The sequence below is a fragment of the Onychomys torridus genome, chromosome 7, assembly GCF_903995425.1.
Source record: "Onychomys torridus chromosome 7, mOncTor1.1, whole genome shotgun sequence".
NCBI classification, from domain to species: domain Eukaryota; kingdom Metazoa; phylum Chordata; class Mammalia; order Rodentia; family Cricetidae; genus Onychomys; species Onychomys torridus.
Genome location: NC_050449.1, coordinates 82407276 through 82430217, shown reverse-complemented (window position 1 = coordinate 82430217; position 22942 = coordinate 82407276). Strand labels below are relative to the sequence as shown.

Here is a 22942-nt window from a genome sequence, read left to right as displayed (position 1 = left end):
TTGCATTGTTTACTACAGAACCTAGGCAGAGGGTGTCAAATGCCTTTGTTTCCTGTTTTGGCTAGCCGACACCTCACCCCTTTTCCTTTTGTACTTTGGGTTAGTTAGGTAGAGAACAGTTCAATGCATACTCCAAGTTCCTGCTCTCTGCCCTGTGATGTCTCTTCTACTTCCCCTCTGCTTCCCCACAGTAGGACTTGCCCTGCCCTCCAGGACAGCTTAAGTACTTCCCTGCCTCCTTCTGTGATTTCCAGCGTTATCTCTGCTTTGGTTTTCTGAGCATTTATCTTGCTCTCTTGCATATTTAGCGTTGCATGTTAAAAACCAAAAAGCATGCCTTTCCAGAATTTCTAGGATATCAGAAAGGGAGCTCTCCCTCCACTACCATGTTAAGAATGTCCCTTCCTTTCAGATCTGGGGATAGCTTTATAACTTTGAATTCTCAACTAAGGGCTTTAAGCTCGGGCCAAGCTTCCCAGGGACACACTAGACAAATAGCATCTCAGTTCCCTTCCCAATTCCTTAATACCCTCTTTAGCAGATCTTAAGGAAAAAACCTGGGCTCTCTTTCCTTTAATTTGAAATTTAAATTAAGGGAAACATAAGGAATGAAGAAGCTCCAGATCACAAATTTTAGCTCTCTAGACTGAGATTTTTTTTTTTTTTCTTTTTTAAAGTTTTGAATCCATACTTTCACTAAATCACAAGAACAACAATCAACCTGGCAAAAAGAAAGAAACAACAAAACAATGAGCCAGGATTTCAAGCAACTCTGCAGATGAAGTCTCTTGAGGTGTGTGTGCTTTTAATGAGTGTGAGTGAAGTGAGAACATTGTGGCTACTTCGTCTTGTGTTTTGAAAAGTATATGGGAATACCTAATACGAATACTGCTGACTTTTGTTAATCCAGTTCAAAGCTTGTGTTATTCACTCTCATCAGATTTCTGAGCTTTAGTGACAGAGGGATGATTAAACCTTTAAAGGAGTGAGTAGGAATGATATTCAGAGCAGCTTATCTTCTGTCCAGAGATCTCACATAGCACTCCTAGAGACTGTTAGCATAAGTCACATCTTTCTTCTGCTCTATTTTGATTAAGATCAAATGTCAACCGTGTGAGCACTTATGGCATGGGTGGAGAAGGGGGCGGACATTCGCTTTAGCCTTGTAGGCTGCACACCAGCCTTTATCACAGCTGGAATGTGGCTTGAGAAGTAACAGGATGCCACAGTGTAGATGGGGGGAAAGCCAGGCATCTGGTTCCTGCCCTTTCCAAAGCCACAGATTGCTCTATAGTGAGAATAGCCATGGGCTGGGAAACAGAAGAGCCTGGAATTCTCCCCTTGTCTAGGCACATCAGAGCTTCTGAAAGGTAGAAAAGAATGTTCGTCGGAGGATGCGGATCCCAGTCTATGTGTGCGGTGGTCAGCTTCACCCCAGTGTTGCCCCTATACCACCTACCTTTGGTACTGTCCCAACTCCTGGTTCCTGTGGCCTCCTTCCCTAGAGCCAGCATTCTGCCTGTCTTAGGGAACTGTTCTACTGTCACAGAATACCTGGAACTGGGTAACTTAGAGAGAACGTTAATTTATTGTTCATGGCCCTGAAAGCTAGGTGGTTCATATGAAGGCAACAGCTTCTAATATCTGGTGAGGGCTTTCTTGCTACCCCCCACAGCTTGGCAGAAGGTGGAAGAGCAAACACGTACCAGGCTGTGTGAAGTGTCTCTCAAAGGGACCCACCTATTAGGCACCCCATGGCCTAATCATTTAAGTCCAACTCTTGATTGTACCTGAATTTTGGAGGCATCTATCCAAAGCATGGAACAACCTAACTAAATCCCACCTGCTTGTCTGTTCCTTCCCTCTCTCCTCATCCGGATCAATCTCATAGACTCTGCTCTGTTGTCCTGCACCTTTTGGGCATCTGCCCTTTGCCTGGAAGACTTCTTGTCCCTTCCCCCTGAACTCAAAACGCCCAGCTCTTCAGTCTTCCAGGCCACTGGAGGTAGTACCAACTCTACAAAACTGTTGTCCCTCTCCCCTTTGGCTGGATTCCATCTCACTACCAACTGGAGCACCTTGATTAAACTCCCCTGGCCCTTGACATTCACCACTGCCTTGGCCCTTGACATTCACCACTGCCATGTTGTATGGAAAAATTGAATAGGTGTCAAGAGCTGTGGCTGCCAGGAGCAGATCTGCCACACTTCCAGTCAGGTCACCATTTGGGCCCCAATTTCCATATCTATAAAATGAGGGACTTTGCTGATGATCACTGTAGCCCCAACCAGCACTGATGTTAAAGACTGTTTTCTTCCCTGAGATCATGGGCACCAGGAAGAGAGTGGTGTTGGCTCTTTGAGCTGGTCCTGTAGTATACATGTTGGGTACTACAGAAATAGAGCTTTGTGTTTGGGTATGTAATACACATTCATGTGGAAACCCAGGAGATGACATAGATTGTCAATTGTTCTCAACCTTACTTTCAGAAACAGGGACTCTTACTAAACTTGGAACTCACTTCTTTGGCAAGACTGGCTGGCTAGCAAGCCCCAGGGATCTCCCTGTCTCTGCTTCTTCAGCATGGGGATTATAGACATGTACCACTGTCACTTAAAAAACATGGGTCCTGGAAGATTGAACTCATCTCTTTGTGTTTATGCTATAAGTACTTTATCAGTTGAGTCATCCTTCAGCCCCAGAATAAGGGGCTATAGGGCTGAATGATTGCAGAAAAGAGACAGGTGCATGAGATGGGTACTGAGTAGCAATGGTGAAGGGGGGCAGGCTGGCCTGGGAGTCACATGTGTTGAGAATTGAGAGGATATTTCCACTGACTCTGTGTAGAAACTTCCCTCTTGGTTTTCGGAACTTCCCTATGGAATGAGTTTATGATCTTTCTTCCTATTTAATAAGAGTTGAATAATGAGTCTCACAACCAGCTTGTTATTTTCCCTCTAAGGAGATGTGTAATCTAGGCAGAGGCAGTAACTCATGGGACTAATAAAGGTCCCTGGAAATGTGTGATTGAGGATGGAGTTTTCTAAAGTGGGAAATTAGAAGGCTTTAAAAGAACTTGGAAATGAAAAAATAGGGAAGCCAAAATCAAGCTTCAGGCAAGCTTGTCTTGCTCTTTGTACAGAATGGAGTCAATTTTCAAAGTTAGTGTCACATAGTAGGTTAGTCCATTCAATAGAAGCCTTTTCCCTCTATTTCATTGTACATGGACATGTTTGCTACCATTAATGCAAGGTTGAATCTGGTGCAATGTCAGAAGGCTTTGGGCCTCTTATTCCTTATTGAACATCAGCCAACTTTGGCATTTTCTCTGTTAGTATAGTACTTGTCAATCAGTTCTTCAGTTTCCTTATCTGGAAACTAAGGATGCTCTTCGCACCCTGTAGAGTTGTTTGTGTGGTAGGTAGCCTCCCAGTGGCTGCGTATTGCACACTGGCTCCTGTTATCACCCAAAGAGTCGGGGAACTTACTGTTCAGTGCATTCCCCCTTCATCCCTGTTCCTTTCTGAGTATCTTGGAGTTTCATAGCAAATCTTTTAGCTTCTCTAATGTTTGATCACCCCTACGTCTGTGCACCTGTTTTCATTCATAGGTATCTAATGCTAGTTGTGTGTGTGGTATATGTATGTGTCCGTGTGGGTATGTGTACATGTGTTCTACTTTGCTTTCTGTTGCTGTGATAAAATATCACAACCAAAAGCAACTTGGTGGGGAAAACATTTATTTTGTCTTACAGCAAAGTCTAGCACTAAAGGAAGTCAGGAAGTAGGTTAAGGAGGGAACATGGAGGCAAAAACTGAAGCAGAGTTTATGGAGGAATGTTGTTTACTGTCTTGTTCCTCATGGCTCACTCAGCTTGCTTTTTATACAACTGGGGATTATCTGCCTAGGGGTACACCACCGTCAGTGGGCTGGGCCCTCCCACATATATCATTAATTAAGAAAATGCCCCAGAGCCTTGGCTAAAGCCAAGTCTGATGGAGGCACTTTCTCAATTAAGGTTCTCTCTTCCCAAATGACACTAGTTTGTGTCAAGGTGACATAAAGCTAGCCAGCACAATATGTAGGTACACATTGTTGGCATTGGGTGATTTCCTCTATTATTCTCCACCTATTTTTTAAGATAGGATCCCTCACTGAACCTTGATCTCAATGACTGAGCTAGGTTGGCTGGCCAATGAGCTCCAGGAATCTGTCCATCTCCATCTCCCACCTCCTAACTCCAGCACTTGGGATGCAGATTCACACTGTAGTACCTTGGCTTTTTTTTTTTTTTTTTTTTTTTTTTAACGTGGGCGTTAGGGATTCAAATTTAGATGGTCATGTTCTCACAGCATACACTTTACTACTACTGAGCTATCTTGCTAACCCTCTCCTGTCAGTTTTAATAATGATAATGATGACGGCGATGATGATACTAATAATATAACAATAATTAAATAATCCAGGCTTACCTGTAGCATTTATACTTCTCTCAGGAGACAAAGCATCTTGGTTTTGTAAACAGATTTTTGCACACAGATATTTCAGGGATACATTTTAGCCAAACAAAGCAACAGTGAGAGTTGAGAAGGCCTCTCTGGGGAGCCATATCTTGGGGCTTTCCTGGGAGGTACATGGCGGATATAGCGCAGAGTAAGCTCAGCTCAGCAGCCCTGGATTTGGGTCTTATTGCTCTCAGTTGCTGCAGCCCTTTACTTTCCCTGGTCCCATTTCCTCATCTGTCAGAGAGTAATTGTGAAAGCAAAAGAGGTCTCTTAAGGTGGTTACAGGGATTAAAGTAAAAAATTGCTATGAATGCGGTTTGTGCCACCAAATCCATAAAATACGATATGCATTTTCTGCACGCTATTCTCCAAATTACATTCATTTGTCCTATGCTCCGATAGCTACACCCATTTATTTACTTCCAGACCAAGCGTGACAGGTTGTCCTCGCCTCTAGCAAGCCAGAACATCCTGACACAGAATGTTTTCATCTGAAGGAAGTGAGGGCTGGGGCAGGGCAGAGGCACCGTGTGGGCGAAGTCTGTCTCTTGGTGGCTTGTTCCGGGCAGGAACAGAACCTGTTCAACTTTATTTTCTTTTGCCATGGAAAGTAAGGGCTAGCCATGAGTCTCCAGACGTTGATGGCAGAGACCATGCTAAGATTTACAAAAGCCTATTAAAAACAGCTACCCTCAGGATGGAAAAAAAAAAAAGTCCATGGCCTTCCGCTATTGAAGTATTGTCTGAGGAAATGAATTGCTTTTGTTGAAAATGAGCTGGACCTTCTAGGACTTTGTCAATTTAAAAGTCAATGGCAATTAAAAACATGTCTAGTGTTCAGGGGACAGAGTTACGCTGGACTAGAACTCACTACGTAGACCAGGTTGGTCTGGAACTAGCAGCAATCCTCCTGCTTCTGCCTCATGGGTGTTGCAATCACAAGGAGATAAAAAGGGCTTCTGTGGGCCCTTTCTAAGTAGCATGTGCCCAGGGAGTGAACACAAGGTGAGTGTTGTTGATGTATTTTAAATCTCAGAAGCTTATGCTTACCAATGGGGAATTTTCTTATAGAAATTTGATTTGAATTTGAATTTTCCTACTTTGGATTAGTTCATGCTGTGATTCTCATGCATTTCACCTTCCTCCCCGGTTGAATTTAATGCACTGACGGCATTAATACACATACATAATACACAGGGCGGCTGCACGTGGTGAGGAGGGCCTGTACCTGCCAGTGGACCCTTGGGTGTGAAGACTGAAGCTTTCATTCCCTCTCTTGGAAAAAGACTGATGTGGCCTATGGCTGGTGTGGGAAGCATGGCTGGTGTGGGAAGCATGGCTGGCTCAGGTTCCACTTGAGGTCTCTACAGGGCAACCATCAAGGTGACCAGTGTGTGTGGGGGAAAGAGGGAACAGTCCACACTAGCGCAACCATTAAAAAGGCAGCAGAAACAACAGAAAACAAATAATATGCTCAACAAAATGGCAACAGAGAATGCCTTGTCTTGCAGGCTGTGTAGGATGGTCTCCTCGGCCTCCCTAGCAACTGACATCAAATGCTAAGTCTCGGGGTGGCTTTTCCCTCAGGGGAGGTTTTCAGGCCATTTTTCTTTGGAGCTCAGGTCTAGAGACAAGCTCCATAGTGTGGCTGAAAGGTGCTCTACATAGCTCCCTGGTCGTCCTGCAGAGACTGCAGTGGCACCTGTCCAGGGCAGTCCTCTGCAGGCTTGGCTGGTCAGAGCCAGATCTGCTCATTGTAGGAATTGTAGAAAAGATTAAAAGTTATTAAGAAAGATAAAAGTTGTCTATCAAATAAGAGCAGTATTAGGGACTTTGTTGGGGAAACAAGAGGGGACATTCCAGATCTTTATGTAGGCATTGGTTACTACATAGGCATGCATATATATTTGTCAAAACCAGCCAAGGTGCTGTTAATGTTTGTATTTTTCATTGTATGTAAAATTTATGGGAAAATCAAAATCAAAATAACCATTGAACTTCAAGAGTGATGTGCATTATACATTATTTAGGGGGAAGTGTTTAGATTCCGGCAAGTTACTTTGAAGTGTGCAAAAATAATCAGATGGCTTGATTATGGATAGATGTGTGATCAACCAAATATAGTAAACCATTAATGATAGGATCCAGATGGTGGGTACATGAGTGTTTGCGATAATATTCCTTCAACTTGGCTGTAGCTCTGAAATTTTGCATGATAAGATATAGAGCTAAAGAGAGTGCTGTTTCAGAAAGAGATCCATATTTAAAGCCCAAACTTAACTACTATTTACATTATAGTGCACATCATCTTCTTTCATTTTAGTTTCTAGGAATACATAATTTCACATCATGAAGATCTTACTTTATGCAGATTTCCTTTCATATTCTTTACTCAGTAGTGTATCTTACTTTTATCATAAAAGTTTTATGTAATTTTTAAGTTAAGGCATTTATATGCAGTAAAATCTACACTTTTAAGTGTATAATTCCATGCACTCGATGGATGTATTTTGCAAACACAACTACTAAGATATAGACCACCATTCTAGATAATTTCTCCATGCTCCTCACATGTTCCCCCTGGCAACTACTGATCTATATTTCAGAATGGGAATAAATGAAATCATATAGTACAATGTGTAGTATTTTGACTCTGGCTTCTTTTGCTTCATGCTTTATTCACATTGCATATCCTAGCAGTTTATCCTTTTTAAAAAACTGATTAGTTGCATAATAAGAATGTCCATTTATGAAATTTCATGTTCAGTAAAGCTCATTGTGTATCATAACTTGTTTTATTTATGTATTTCTTACTTGGACATTTACAATATTTTTTGCTACTATGAATACCACCATATAGTGAACATCGTCATGTCTAATTTTCATTGATTGTTTCTTGAGGTAGATTCCTAAGAAAGGAATTGCTAAATCAAATGTAAATATTTTAAAGCCCTGAGACATTTTCAGTCATTAATTTTTTTTCTTGAGTTCCTTTAAGTGGTTTAGAAAAGTCTGGACTTAGAACTCTGTCACTGTTTCTAATTGTCTTCCCTCCCTTTCTTTTCCGCTATTGTTATTATAGAACTGACTGATGCTCCAGTGTAGTCACTGAGCTTGCAAATTCTAAATCATGGAGGCCAATCAGGAAGCTTCTCTCTTTTTGGTGAAGATCTTAGAAGAATTGGACAGTAAGCAAAATACTGTTTCCTATCAAGACCTATGCAAGTCATTGTGTGCCCAGTTTGATCTGTCTCAGCTTGCCAAACTGAGAAGTGTGCTTTTCTACACAGCATGTCTCGACCCCAACTTTCCAGCCACTTTATTCAAAGACAAGATGAAATGCTCTGTAAATAACCAGCAGTCAAAGAAGATCATGGTGGCAGCAGATATTGTGACGATCTTTAACCTGATCCAAATGAATGGGGGCACTGCCAAAGAGAAGCTGCCCACAAGTTGCCCCAAGGTGCGCAAGAAGGAGGCATCCTTTGAATCTTGCAGGTCAGACACTGAAGTGTGCAACCCAACAGTCTGTGAGCCTCTGAACTGTGAGCTAGGCGAGAGGCCCTTTAGCCGAGGCTACCCCACCAGGCAATCATCCAAATGCCGGAAGAGGGACTGCAAGGAATGCCCACAGTTTGTCCCTGCCTCTGAGCCCAACTTCCTGTTGGGTGTCAGCAAAGAGGTGAAAAACCGGGCAGCATCTCTAGACAGGCTGCAAGCCATGTCCCCATATTCTGTGGCCAGTCCTCAGCCCTGTGAGATGCAGAGGACCTATTTCCCCATGAATATTGAGAATGAGTCCATTTCAGATCAGGATTCACTGTCCATCAGCCAAGGCATCAAGGAGACCTTCATCTCCAGTGAGGAACCATTTGTGGTTCAGTCTTGTGTTCAGAAAAGGAACATCTTCAAAGAAGAGTTTCACAATCTCATGACTGTGTCCCCCAGTTTGGTTGGTCCCACTAACAAAGCAGAGGAGGATCATGGAGAGACCCAGAGTCAGAAGGAGCTCCACAAGCCCCCCTTCTTTAACCATAGCTTTGAGATGCCTTACCACAACCAGTACTTGAATCCGGTGTATTCCCCAATCCCTGACAAAAGGCGGGCAAAGCATGAAAGCTTAGATGACCTTCAAGCCTCTACGTATTTTGGACCTACCCCAGTGATGGGAACACAAGATACTAGGCGCTGTCCAGGAAGGTCCAGTAAACAGACTCCATGGCCTGCCAAAAGCTGGAGCCTAAACACGGAGGAAGTGCCTGACTTTGAACGGTCCTTTTTCAATAGAAATCCCTCTGAAGAGAAGCTACGCTATCCAAATTCCGGCAGCCAGACCCCCAATTTCTCAGGCCCAGACAGGCATCAAACTTACCTGGTGCCAAAGGATCAACAGAAGGTTCTCCCTGCCGGCTATGGAGTGAAACCAAATGGACTCAAATCTAAAGAGCTCTCATCCCCTGTGGACCTGGAGAAGCATGAAGCAGTCAAAAAGTTTAAAGACAAGAGCATCACTTGCACCAGTGGGCAGCACAGTTCAGACACCAGCAGTGTGGGGACCCAGACAGAGCAGCACGTGCTGGATCCCCCAAAATGTAAGGACTTGTGTACACTGGGTCAGGCCAAGTACAGTGACAGGCATGCCATGAAGCACTCGGATGATGACTCAGAAATTGTCAGCGATGACATCAGTGACATTTTCCGGTTTCTCGATGACATGAGCATCAGCGGCTCCACAGGAGTGATGCAGTCATCCTGCTACAATAGCACCGGCTCCTTGTCTCAGCTTCCTAAGTCAGACTGTGACAGCTCGCCAGAGCATAACCTTGCCAAAATCACCAATGGGGTCTCCAGCAGCAAGGGAGACAAGTGTCACCGGCCTGAAAATGTCCACCGTTCTGAAGAGGAGTTGAAGAACAGTGTGTGCAAACTGGTTCTCAGGATCGGTGAGATTGAGCGGAAGCTGGAATCACTGTCAGGCGTCCGTGAGGAAATCTCCCAGGTCCTTGGGAAACTCAATAAACTGGATCAGAAAATACAGCAGCCGGAGAAAGTGAATGTGCAGATTGACCTGAACTCCTTGACCAGTGAGGCACCTTCTGATGACAGTGCCTCTCTGAGGGTCTTCCATGCACACAGTGGCTCGCACGGACCCAAGCTGGAGAACAGCCCAGACTGGTGCTGCTCAGATGCCAGTGGAAGCAATAGCGAAAGCCTGCGTGTCAAGGCCTTAAAGAAAAGCCTCTTTACCAGGCCATCTTCCAGGTCCCTGACCGAGGAGAACAGTGCCACAGAGTCCAAAATTGCCAGCATCTCCAACTCTCCCAGAGACTGGCGAACCATTACATACACCAACCGCATGAGCCTCAATGAAGAGGAGATAAAAGATGCAGGCCCAGGTGATAGCAAAGACTGGCATCGGAAATCTAAGGAGGTAATGGAAATTTAAGTTCTCATGATGGGTTTCAACATTGTCCCAGCCTCAGACAGTTTGTGAGAAGCCTTGCCTCTTGCTGATAACTGTGCCTTTCTGGTTCCCCTTCTAGAATTGGCAGGCTCTGCCCATGAGAACAGAGAGGGCAACATGGGCAGGCTGTTGGTGCTGCCAAGGTGCCAGTCAGTTGGGTGGAGCTCATGCTGTGATGCTGCCGACAGTAGACAGTGCAGTTGGGATATTGGACAGGTGGTGTGAGAAGGATTTCGAAAAAGGGGGGGTGCACTGAGGGAGGCAAGCATCACCAAGGTCATCTTCTTGTCCTTGCTGAAGTAGTGAAATCTGCACCAAGCAAGCAAGGGAAGTGGCCTTTGCAAGTGTCCTTGCTGATAGGTCTCTTGTATGGATTTTGTTGCATGTATGATGTTGCTTTTGAAAATGTGAGCCTTTTCACTATAAGACAGTTGATTACTAAGAATAAGGAAACATCTTCATTGTTCCACCATGGAAAACAGCCCATCATAAACAACAGTCTCCTTTTCCCCTGTAGTTGACTCTTTGACCTACAAAAGAGGCACTCTATACTTCTCATGTGAGTGTCATCTTTGATTGTTTGTCACAGACCCCACTCCACCAGCGCTGGGATCCATGCATGCATGTATTCAAGCACTTCCTTTGTCCTGTGGTGAAGGGGACTGTTCCGGGGGACATGTATCCGGTCCCTTCACTCTAGATGGGTTCCAGTGTCTACGCCAGGCTGATGCACTTTCAGTCTCTAGCTTGTCTTCCTGCCATTCTCTGCTCCTATGGTCACTGGACAGGCCATGAGCTTCCCTCCCAGGGTCTCTGAAGACTTCAGTCACCAGGCTTGGTGGCAAGTGCCTTTACCCAAGCCTGAGTTTCACATACTTCTTTCTAACCAGAATGCAGCATTTTACCTCAAAGCCTGCTCTGCCTTGATGAGTACACTTGTATTTCCTCAAAACTGCTATGGCCATTCACTCAGTCACCTACTTAGCAAATACTGTCTGTAACTCTTACAGACAGACCTTGTTATATGATCAGACCTTTCTTCACATAATTCCTACATCCAGATTGTCTGGTCTACTTCCTCTGTTCTTAGAATAACGAGAGACTGGCTGGTGCTGATCTGTGCATTCTCAGGCCCCTGGGCTCTGTGCACTCCTCAAGGTCTCCTCATTCCCCCACATCTGGACACTTCTGCAGGGATTGTTGCCCATCTCTTACTCCAGCTTTCAGTTCTCTTTGTTCAGATATGCTGGTCAGAACCATTTACTGAAACATAGATTATGTAAATACATGCTGACTACTGTCTTAGAGGATAAACTACTAAGTAGTAGGAACAAGCCTGGGCCTCAATGAGATGTTCTTAGAAGTGTGAAATGGTTCAAATACTGGCTCTGTCATTTCCTAGCTGGGCAGTGTTAGGTCTGTCTCTTAGTCTCTCTGACCTGATCTCCCATATTCCCAATGGGGATGATTTCAGTTGTGATGCTGAAATGTTACTAGGGAGATGATATGAAATGCTGCACATCTAGCACTAGGCAGAGTGGTGGATATACAGCCAGCCCAATGGCTACCACCAAGGTTACTGTCATGGGAATGTCTGCCATCCTCAGCTTTGTGCAAGGTCTGCTTACATTAGGACTGAGGAATGATAAGTGAGCAGAATAAATAAATAAAACCAGTGGAGCCTCTTGGAAAATGCCTGGCTTTGAGTTGGAAGGTAAGAAGGAACCCCATCTTGCTTGAATTACCTAAGTCTGTGCCTCTGGCAGTAGCCTCAATGGTTTAAACAGCTGAACTACATTACTTCTGGGCACAAGCTGGTGGATCAGGTGTGCTGATATGTGCTTTTAGCCCATGTACAGGTGTACGATAGGCACATTCACAGCCACACACATCTGCTCATCATGTGTTCACTTGACATATCACCTCTACTCATACTCTTCTTTTCCTCTTTTTATTATTTTCAAACAGAATGCTTTGCTCCCTGTCTCATACACCTAGTGCCATATCATTGGTTTCTATCCCTTGGACAAATCATGGTGGACTGCCCTGTTTATTAGTACCACTTTGCTGGAGCCAGGATTAAAATACAAACAAGCTATTCCCCTGCCTTAGAGAAACTCAAAGTCCAGTGGAGGAGGCAGGCTGGCAGATAAGCCGTTACAGTTTAGTGTGGCAAGTTCTGGCTGAAGGGGCTGTACACAACCCTCCAAGATCACAGAGATAAACTCCATCCCATTTGTGAGGGAGTACTAGCTGGAGGATCGTCTATATGAAAAACCAGTGGCCTCCTGGTGGATATAGAAAAGATCAGAGGCCCTGTTCTTACAGGTTCACTGAGAATAGAGTAGCCTGTGATGTGTCTCAAGGCCTGTGGACATAATTGACATCGAGCCCTTTTAGATACGCCTACCTCCAAGCTGCTGCCCAAGTTATTCCTTTATCTTAAGTTTTGTACAGATACCTTTGAAAGAGCCGCGTGCTACCATGGACAGTTACCAGAGACTCCCCATGTGGGATTTCTAGCTTGGCTTCTCTCTTCCAAGGCAGGCTCTCAGCAGAGCTTTTAAGTAATTCCCTGCAGAATGATGTGTCTTTTTCTCATTGAGTGTAGGTATAAAATGGGACAGAAAAGAAGGGGCATTAATATACAAGATTCAACCAAAGACCCCAAAATTAGCTGATTAGGTTTAAAACCTTGCTCAACTGTCTGTTATCAGGCAAATAATTGAGTCTTTCTGAACTCCATTGTCTGACTATACAAGAGGAGTCAATTGTGGTAAGGATGGTGTAAGGATTGGATTATAAAGAACTTCCTCCAGATGTGGAGACATTTGCTCTTATTAGTACTATCAGGGTCGGAAGCTCTCTTCAGAGACTGTCTCTCCAAATAGGAAGACTTTCTATGGGTTCATAAGTAAATTCATGTTACTACCTGGGTGTCTACTGGGATCTCATTGATTAAAAAGCTGGCTGCCTGCTCAAATGCACTATGAGACCTGATGGCATCTCTGTGGCTTTTCTGGATATTTCTGTGCTCCTCTGCAGGCAGACAGGCAGTATGACATTCCCCCACAGCACCGACTGCCCAAGCAACCCAAAGACAGCTTCCTGGTGGAGCAAGTATTCAGTCCACATCCTTACCCCACATCCCTCAAGGCCCACATGAAGAGCAACCCCCTGTATACAGACATGCGGCTGACTGAGCTAGCTGAGGTCAAGCGGGGCCAGCCTTCTTGGACCATAGAGGAGTATGCTCGCAACTCTGGTGACAAAGGCAAGCTGACAGCCCTGGACCTGCAGGTGAGCCTCACTGTTCCCGGGTGGGAGGAGCCCAGCCATGTGCTGTGTGGATAACTTAAATCTGGCCACTCCCTCAACCTTCAAAATCCCTGGGTCCCCGCCATAGAGTTCTGTACTTTTTATAAATCAGAGAGCAGAGAGGTCTTTTTGTTGTTGTTGTTGTTTTAGACAAGGGGGTTTATACCTTGCCTATTTGTTTGTAAGCATTTAACAATGAGGGTGCTTGCTTTATATAATTGTTGGCCATCTGATTTGCTAATGATGCGTTTAAAACCAAGTACAAATTCTAGTCTTTGCTCACAAGACCTGAGCCAAACTGTTTAATGAAACACAAGCTGATCTCTCCTTCCATATGTAGCACGTGGGATAAGCATGTTTGTGGGAGCCAAGCTATGGATTATGTTTCCATATGGAGCCACCCCAGGTAAGAGCCATTCCTAGAAGATCTGTGAATGCCATTATGGCTAGAGGGCATGCTTTTTTGTTCACCCACCACAGGGCTGGGTTTGTGCTGCACTTTTATTTTGGTGGACAGCTCTGAGTGGTTCCATTCACAGCACGTCTGTCTATGTTTTCACATCACTGCAAAGGAATCATGGTGGCCACCTCTGGGCTTAGCTATGTGGAGAGAGAGGCCATAGCATCAAAGGAGTGCATTATCTCCAGATGGCCTGTGCACTTAAGCATGGTTGATCAGAGCTGTCTGTAGGCCCACTATGACAAGGTTCTTCTGCTATGGCCTTTCTCTAAATAAAGAGGGTGTAGGAGGTGCAGCATGTGGCAGAGAAAAGACAATGGGTTTGAGCAGCACCAAGACCTAATCCAGAGTTTCTTAAGACTTGTGACTTGGGGCACTTATTTCACCTGCTTTAGCTGTGGTCCTCTCACCTGTGAAATGAGCATAAAAATATCAACCTTAATGGCATTGTTGTGAAAACTGAAAATAATATACATAAAAAACCTGGCACTGATTGGTGTTGAGGGGGATGGTATCCAGGAGTCGGTAGATGATGCTGCAGTCAGGCAATGTGCATAGTACTTTTCACATCCATCACTTAGTTCCAGCCACAGTTGCCTGTGAGGCAAGCATCACTCTGACAATCTCCAATGTACAAAACAGGAAACAATGGAAGCAGGAAGCTCAGTGAGTTGGCCCAGATCAGACAGGTCTGGATCTATACTGGACCACTGGACAATATATCTCCTCTTCTTTCTCTTCTCTTCCCTCTGTAGTATTTCCCTTTGCTATTGCTAGGAGTTTAACAGAATTTAATTTCAGACAAAAGAATTATAGTCACACTTGTATATCTGGGACCCTAAATGGTAGCAATTGAAGGGAGCCCTGGCCCAATCCTGGAAAAGAGGTCTGTAGAGGCAGCAGGAGGCCCCTAAGCTCCACCTTGCCCTTCCTACTCCATGTACTAATATCCCCATACACACCACATGCCACTTGTCTCTTTCAGTTGCTGCTGTCTCTCCTGTCGTCTTCCTGATGACAAACAGGCTAGGTCGTAACTCAAGTCTCCCACAAGCAGACCTCTGTGCACTTTGCTGTATGTGGCACCCCTTGATCAGCATGCCTTAGGTTATCCTAACCTAACTGCTAGAAAACATGCAGAAACAGCCCCAGAGGTTATGATAACCAATGTTTCACTATGGCCTGGAGGTGACCTTGAAAACAGATTTTGAAAGTTTAGGGAGAGAGAGCTGAGCAATTTTGCATGTATAAACACATGTGGTTTGAATGTGCCAGTGTAAAGATAAAATTAGGAAGGATAAATTAAAAACAGCTGTTTGGGTTACAGAGCTTTAGGTGACTCTGCTTAACAATGGAGGGACAGAGTATCCAGTCGCATGTTCTGAAGGGATGGAGAACTTGTTGCCTGGTAATGTGTTAGCAGAAAGGCAGAGCAGACATCCAAGGCAGGTGGGGCAGTGAGGTTCCAGCTTATCTGTTTACGTTGTTTTGCAGAAACTCAAGAGTTGTTCCAGGTTAGCACTGGAACAGGTTTCTTGGGGCCCATTTTTGTCCATATATAAATCCATTAGTGAGATCCACTGAGGGGCACTGGTATAGGCCTGGCTTTATTTTCATCATTTGGCAGGCCTAATTAACAAGTGAGTATGTGTGTGGTGTCCCTAGGAACCTGGGTATTACCTCTCTGTGCTGTGGTGCCATTACAACTTGAAGTTATTGAAAAAAAGAAAAACTAATTAAAATAGTTTATTTCACAGATGGACTCTTAACCCATAACAAAATGTAGATAGCTGTGGAAGGAGGCCGGTTCCCTTCTGTCCGAGATGGAGGAGACAAAGCACAAAATCTGCTGTGCTCTGTGTGCTGCATCTCTCCAGGGCAGCCCTGGAAAATTGGAGGGGAAGAGCAGCGTGTTTTGGCCATAACGATCAGTGTTTGTCTACAAGGTTATAAGGCAGGGAAGGCTGTCTGTGTAGCCTTCCACCCAAACCTAATCTTCATGGGGACATCATTCACATGATAGGTCAGTACTCCAGCAAGACAGGCCTATCTTTGGATCCCTTTATTCTTTACTGAATGTGTATCCAGCTATTGAAGGATTTTCATGTCTGGGAGAACAAGTGGGGCCCATCTGTGTCTATGGAGAGCACAGCTCTAAGCACGCATGCATATGTGTGCGTGTGTGTGTGTGTGTGTGTGTGTGTGTGTGTGTGTGTGTATTCATATATATATGAATAGTGTGTGCATGTTGCACATATACATGAACATATGTAAGCCTGTGTTTTCATGTATGTGTATTTGCGTGCATGTGTACGGGGGATATAGTTCTAAATAGTAGAGCTTAGTCATTGCAAAGCTGTTTAGATCAGTTCCAGGGAGAGGCTCCTAGACTCCAGCAGTGGACACTAGGCCCCTGGAGTTTCTTACAAAGACATTTACAGGCTTTTCCCACATCAAGAACACTGTGGTTTATATTAAGGGTATTGTGGGTGGCTAGCACTGCCTTCTGCCCTTCTATATAGCTTAGAAAGTTTATAAACAGTGTTGACACTAGCCACGCTAAGTTCTTTTATCATGACACTATACATTGTTGTCCAGCCTGCCCATCTACCCACTGTAGCACCAGAGTAGCTCCAGATGATTTGTAAATGGCCACTCTAATAGCCTTATTTTTGGACATCAAACTTAGCATTTCATATAGTTTTTAATGTCATCAAACGTTATCTTCATTTGATTTACTTAAATGACTTAAAAATAGAAAACTCATTCAGAATTGGGGACTCTATAGAGACAGGAGGCCAGCTGGTACAGGCCTGCAGGCCAAAGTCTGTGGACCTCTCCCCCAAAATATATCGTAGTTATCAAGAGGAGGGATGAAATCTTGAGACTGAATGGCGGTGAGTTGTCAGCACCCTGCAGTAAGCAGATGGCATGCCCAAAGGGATGATGGGAAGGGCTGCTCGTAAAGAGGAGTGTTCACTGTGTTGTGAGCAGATTAGGGGCCAGCAATAGCCAGGGAAACATCCAGAGAGCAGACTGAAGAGAGAGAAGAGCTGTTGCATTTCTTGGGTCTGAAGGTCCAAGGGCAGGAAGCTAGAGTCTGGTGGAAGCCTAGCTGTCGGCAAGCTGAAACCCATCAGGAAGAATACAGGGAGCACTGTCACTCCACCTTTCTCTCCTCTGGTTCCTTTTGGCAGAGTCCACAGTGTGGCTCCAGTGGGCACAGTGCAAGGTGCAGAAGAAACTCTCTGGAAGGGCAGGTGGGAAATGCTTTAGGGTTGTGGTTACTCCACCAAAAGTGTGCCACAGCTGAGCTTTCTCAGTCCTACAGGCCTGAGGTTTACTTTAGGTTTTTGATCCTGTGAGTGTGTGTGTGTGTGTGTGTGTGTGTGTGTGTGTGTGTGTGTGTGTGACTTTAATGTACTCATGTTTATAAAACTTAAACAGTCTAAGAACCCTTCTCACAATGGGTATTTGATTTGTGATTTAGAGATTTAGGTGGCTTCACTTGGGACTGTAATGTGTTGTTGCGTTTTTGGTGACACATTATTAAATGCTTACCATAAAACAAGAACATAGCTCTGCTTCATGGAAATAGATTACAGCCATCAACGTGCAATGGGGTTCATGGCAAATGTAGGTTAAATATGATACTTCCTGTGCAGACAATGCATAAATCTTGAGTAGGCATTTGCTGTAGGAGCTGGCTTTGGGGGAAAGTGCCACTTAGTCCAGAACACAGGCCCAGGGTGAGGACAGTCTGCCTTGGGTCTGAAGTCCTTTACTTTGAACGGTGTTATAACCTGCTCATGCAAATGTTTGAAATGGACTTATTTTACATTGTGATTGAGCTAGAGGTAACTTTGATTTTTTCAGTAGAAGCTCTGAGAAATGAGCTGACTAGAAATGATAAGATGGTCTTGCTTTGAGCAGATCTTTTCTTTCTTTGTTTCTTTGTTTGTTTGTTTCTTTCTTTGTTTGTTTGTTTCTTTCTTTGTTTGTTTCTTTCTTTCTTTGTTTCTTTCTTTCTTTCTTTCTTTGTTTCTTTCTTTCTTTGTTTCTTTCTTTCTTTGTTTCTTTCTTTCTTTCTTTGTTTCTTTCTTTCTTTCTTTCTTTCTTTCTTTCTTTCTTTCTTTCTTTCTTTCTTTTTGAGACAGAGTTTCTCTGTGTTGTTTTGGTGCCTGTCCTGGATCTCACTCTGTAGACCAGGCTGGCCCCGAACTCACAGAGATCCGCCTGGCTGGCTCTGCATCCCAAGAGCTGGGATTAAAGGCATGAGCCACCACTGCCTGGCTCAAGCAGATCTTTTCTTAGAGGCTTCTGGTAATGAACATTTTTCAATGACTTTTCCTGCTTCGCTTATAGTGGAGCCAACCTACTCTTGGTCACATACTCTTGAAGCTGAGTCTTGGCCATTTTGCTTACCTATATAGAAATGACCCCTGAGTTTTGTGTCAGTTTTAGTGAGGGAGAAGCCAGTGCAGTCTATGATGTATGGATGGGTCTCTGGAAGGCATTTGCTGGCACAGGCCTTGTGGGGAAGCATCTTATGATTCTCTCATTGCTAGCTACCAGCTGCAGACAACTTTTAAATGTTCCAGAGTGGAAATTGTCAGGATTTCTTGGACCTGGTTTCAAGTATTAACTGTATTTCTAACATCTCTTTACTTTTAGACTCAAGAATCTTTAAACCCCAACAACTTAGAATACTGGATGGAAGATATTTATACTCCAGGCTATGATTCATTACTAAAGCGGAAAGAAGCTGAATTCAGACGAGCCAAGGTCTGCAAGATCGCTGCTCTCATCACAGCTGCTGCATGCACGGTCATTCTAGTCATTGTAGTGCCCATCTGCACTATGAAGTCCTGAGCGTGGGGACCCAGTGTTACATGCCATTTACGACTTCCACTGTTTTCTTCTGGATTTCAAAAGCTCACCTCAGTGTGGCTACAGTTTGTTGAAATAGAGAAAAAAATATCAGATGTGTTTCTACAGTGCTGAAGGTCATCTTCAGAGAGCATATACTCTAGAAAGAAATCTACCTAGCTGTTAATCTTAGTTATAGTTAGACTCGGATGTATTTTCAAAAGTACAGTATCTTTTGCCACATAAGGAATGCCATGGATTATCAGTAAATAAAAATTGAATATTCCAAGCAAAGGGGGAAAAAAGGAAGACTAATTGGATTCTTTCACTTTGATGATGATTCATGGTAGGCATCAAGTTATGCAGAACCAGATTCAATACCTGCTCTTTGGAGGAGCTGATGGTGACACAAAGGGGTTGGGATCCATTTCCTTGATACTTTACAACTGTTGCTGGTAAAGTAACTGGATGTGTGTCTACCATGAATGTGGCTTCTCTTTGGACTTTTGTCAAGGGCTATTGACTTCCTTCTTGCCCTCTGTCACTGTCACTGCAGGACATCTGAATCCCTGCAGTTCTTCACAGCAGCATTAAGAACCTTCTTCCTGGGCCCAGGTAAGAAGGAGCTGCACTTCCAAGCATGATATCCAGTATCCTGTTTTTTTGCAGAATGGGCCAAGATACTCAGGATAGGCCACATTCCTGTTGTCCCTAACATATGTGAGGAAGTTTGCCTGTTGGTATATGTTCAACATCTGAAGGTCATAGACACCCCAAAGGATGTCCTATTCTTGCTCTGGCATGTGGCTCTGTTCCTTGATTTTCTAACTCTTGGTGGTATCCGATGCTCTACTCTGAAGAGTTTGGAACTTGTCCTTGTGCCTTGAAGAGCAGAGACAATGGTGACACTTTGACATTCTAACTCTAAACCATGGTTGCCATCCACCACTGGCACCAACCATTTTCAGTGGCTTTTAAAAGAATGTTTATTTAATAACGTGGTAAAGGCACCAAGGTCTCCTCAACTACAACATCTACTCCAGAGTTTTGAATATTTGTCAGCAGTGCAAAAAATAATATTTAACCATCTATCTATCTACATGTCTAAATACCTGGTTTTTGTTTATTGTCTTCACTGCTAAGTAAATTGAGAGCACGATTTTTCCAAGTGTACAAGAAGCTGTTGTAATTTTATTAGAGATTAATCTCTGTTTCCACCTGATTGGTGCTTTGACAATAATTGGCAGAAAGACTTCTTATCAACATCTGTGTCTAATGTCTTACAACAAACTAAAGAAAAATGATTAACAGATTTAGAAACCATAAATTTATTTAATAACAAACTGGCACATACACACATTGTGGTAGTAAGAATAATTACTTTGGAAAGTTTGCACACTTTCCGCAAGTGGAATCTGAGAAGCCTTTTCATTTCTAAAGCAATAGGAGTCCAGCATCAATCCTAAATAATTCCAAACAATGCTGAGCTTACTGTGCCATATCCTGTTGTCACTAGTGAAGACTAGACAGTGCATTTTATGATGCTAACAGATGAGGGATGGATTCTCTCACCTTTAGGGAGCCTTTGTTTTTAGAAGTCTTCATGGTATCTGTTTCTGTTGATATGTTATGTTTACTAATGGATCTTCAATTAGGTGACTGAAACTTAAGCCTTGTTTAAGGTGGACTTGTCATTGAAAATGAATACATATATACACATACATACATACATACATGCATATATACATGTCTGTTGTCAGATTTTAGTCCTTTGGTGCTCTGTTTTGGATTGGGCACTTCAAATAAGGTTTTTTCTTTCACTTCAAAGAAGATACTAGGTTACATCCCTCAGAGGCCCTGTTCCACCTCCCCCTTGTTAACAATGATTCTGTACCACATTCTGATGCCACCATTTTGCCCCACACCACAAATTAAGTTGTCAGAGAGTCAGAGATAGCAGTTTTCAACCTTTTGATTTATGACTTTCAGAACAACAGAACTGTATGCTCCTAGGATAATAAAAATCTTGTCAAATCCCAGCCCAACTGCTCCATTTGACAGATGGGATTGTGGGGACCAGATGGAACTCCCTTGATGAAACTGCTGATATAATGAACCAATTACACTTCATCCATTGACACTGCCCTGGGGTAAATCTATTTCTAATGGGCCTTATGTGGGTCATGTGCCTAGCTAGCTACCTAGGGAGGGCACGACTATAAACCTAATTCAAGCATAGAAGTAAAAGAACCCTATAGAATTTTCTAATACCTTTTTTCCTTTCTGGGGAGGTAGCCAAAGAAATCCAATATTGCTCTAAGTCCAGTATAAGTCCAGCTCAATGTTGTCACATAATGAAAGCATCTAGACCCAGTAATAACCCAGGAGCCTGATCATGAAGGACAAAGGAAGAAAGGAAGAAGGTTTTCTCTGGAAAACAGCCATCCTTGGTCAGAGAGTACCACGCCTGGTGTTGAAGGACCATACCTTTGCCATATCTGTGAGCTCATGGATGCCTGGAGTCTCAGAATCCATAAAAGATTATGTTGATAGTTAGATCTCTTTCTCTTTGACCCCAAACTTGCTTTTCTTAGATCCCAGACTCACCATAGATCCCCAATTACTCAATTTTTATAATGAAGTAAGATAGTTTACTCGACAGAAAAGTATGCATCCTTTTGTACAATATGCTCTCCTCATCTCCTGTTGCAATGCACTGCCCCCAACCCCAAGGTGAAGGTGACTGGCCGGTCTTCTGTACTGAGTGTCATCTTCTTCCACGCTATAATTTTTATAGAAAATACATATTTTGTACCCATCTAAAGTCACTTCATTTTACAAACTCGCTTCATTTTTGTTGGGTTTCTTTCTTCATTTCCTTTCTTTTTTATTTATAATATTAATCAGATGACTTTACCATTGAAGGGATTATTTTGCAATCAGATGTCTCTATCCAGTGATGAAATTCAGAATCATTTCATCCTTTTTACTAATCTGAATTTGTTTTGAACACAGCCTTGCAGAAAAGCAATCACTAATCAGAAGAACTTTTCAGCTCTCTGCTACCAGGAATTTTATTCTAGCACTCCATTGTTTAAACAACTGATACAATGAAGCCAATCACACATCATCTGCTGTCAGCTAATCATAAATTATTTATTATTTTAGGGCATGCAGCCATGTGAATAATACATGCAAGGCTAGCTTAATAGATACGATAAAAACAATCAGTGTTCTGAATATCTGTACAATTGCTGCCATTGTCTTAATTCCTTGTGACACCTTATTTGTTTGTTTATATTATTGCACAAAACCTCTCTGCTAATGGTTTAATGGTATGAGAATTTATAAATGTTGGAATTCAACATGCTTCCTATTATTAATATAACCAATTTACAAGATTATTGTGATTAATTGTGTGAATACCAAATCATTATATGCTGTATATTGTACTACAGAAATTTGTATTTTAAGGCAAAGATTTGAGTAGCTGTTGGTATAACTGAAGAATATGAGATATTTATTAAGTAATAGTGAGAAATGGAGCAACCTTCCTTATTTATGCCTTATGAACAATAGAGTGTGAAATGTAAGGCAAAGTTTCACATGCAGACCCTGAAGGGGTGAGTTTCCTTGAAGGCAGGGATTGTCTTTCTATGTTTGTTCTGTACAGCTCTCAGCACACTCTTGGTGCTTGATAAATGTTATATAATACCAATAACTAAGCACATTTTTAGATCTTTTTTCAAATGGCTTGTGTAAAATTTGGTTAATGTTGGTTTGAAGCTATCATGTAAAATCTGCCTCTCCAAATGTAATCAAAATAAATGGAAAATATGCAGTCACTTGTAGTGAGATTTTATTTTATCCATAAATTATAGGGTTCAGGTTTATGAACATGTTACAAACTGTCCATCTTGATTTTTTCTCAAATAGAATGATTCTGAAGTAAAAATCAAAATATGTGAGCAACCAAGTCCCCTCTTGTTCCTAGTCCCACTAAACCTTACAGAAAAATCACCATCAATCACTTGATTATGTTGCTGCACACCATCTCTACAGTTTCTTTTGTTTCACAAACTCATGAATACATCACCACTTATTTATTCTTTCTACTAATGAATGGATACTTAGATCCAACCTGCAAGAGTACTATAGTCAATTAGAATGTCCAGTCAATACATGCTTTGTGTTATACTATGAAAAATTTTATTTTGGGGACAGAGATGCGTATTGGTGCCCCTGGGAGAAAGGGTTTGGGGTTATGAATATTCTTGATGTACCCTTTCTGTAACACATGACTTCTGGGTTATGAGCGGTGCTTAA

General features: G+C 42.9%; 1 protein-coding gene across 3 annotated transcripts in view; it reads left to right on the top strand.

Annotated features, from left to right (window-relative positions):
* Minar1 (membrane integral NOTCH2 associated receptor 1) overlaps nt 1-22450 on the top strand; it is a 32221-nt gene extending 9771 nt beyond the window's left edge. For 2 of the 3 annotated variants that reach the window (XM_036193933.1, XM_036193935.1), the window contains exons 2-4: nt 7588-9936; nt 13015-13269; nt 18422-22450. In XM_036193933.1, coding sequence (XP_036049826.1) covers nt 7636-9936; nt 13015-13269; nt 18422-18619 — 2754 coding nt within the window. In that variant the 5' untranslated portion in view covers nt 7588-7635 and the 3' untranslated portion in view covers nt 18620-22450. Of the gene's footprint in view, nt 1-7587; nt 9937-13014; nt 13270-13627; nt 13694-18421 lie in introns of all 3 variants that reach the window. The other variant, XR_004945476.1, reaches the window with a different exon arrangement.
* Nucleotides 22451-22942: the final 492 nt, after the last annotated feature.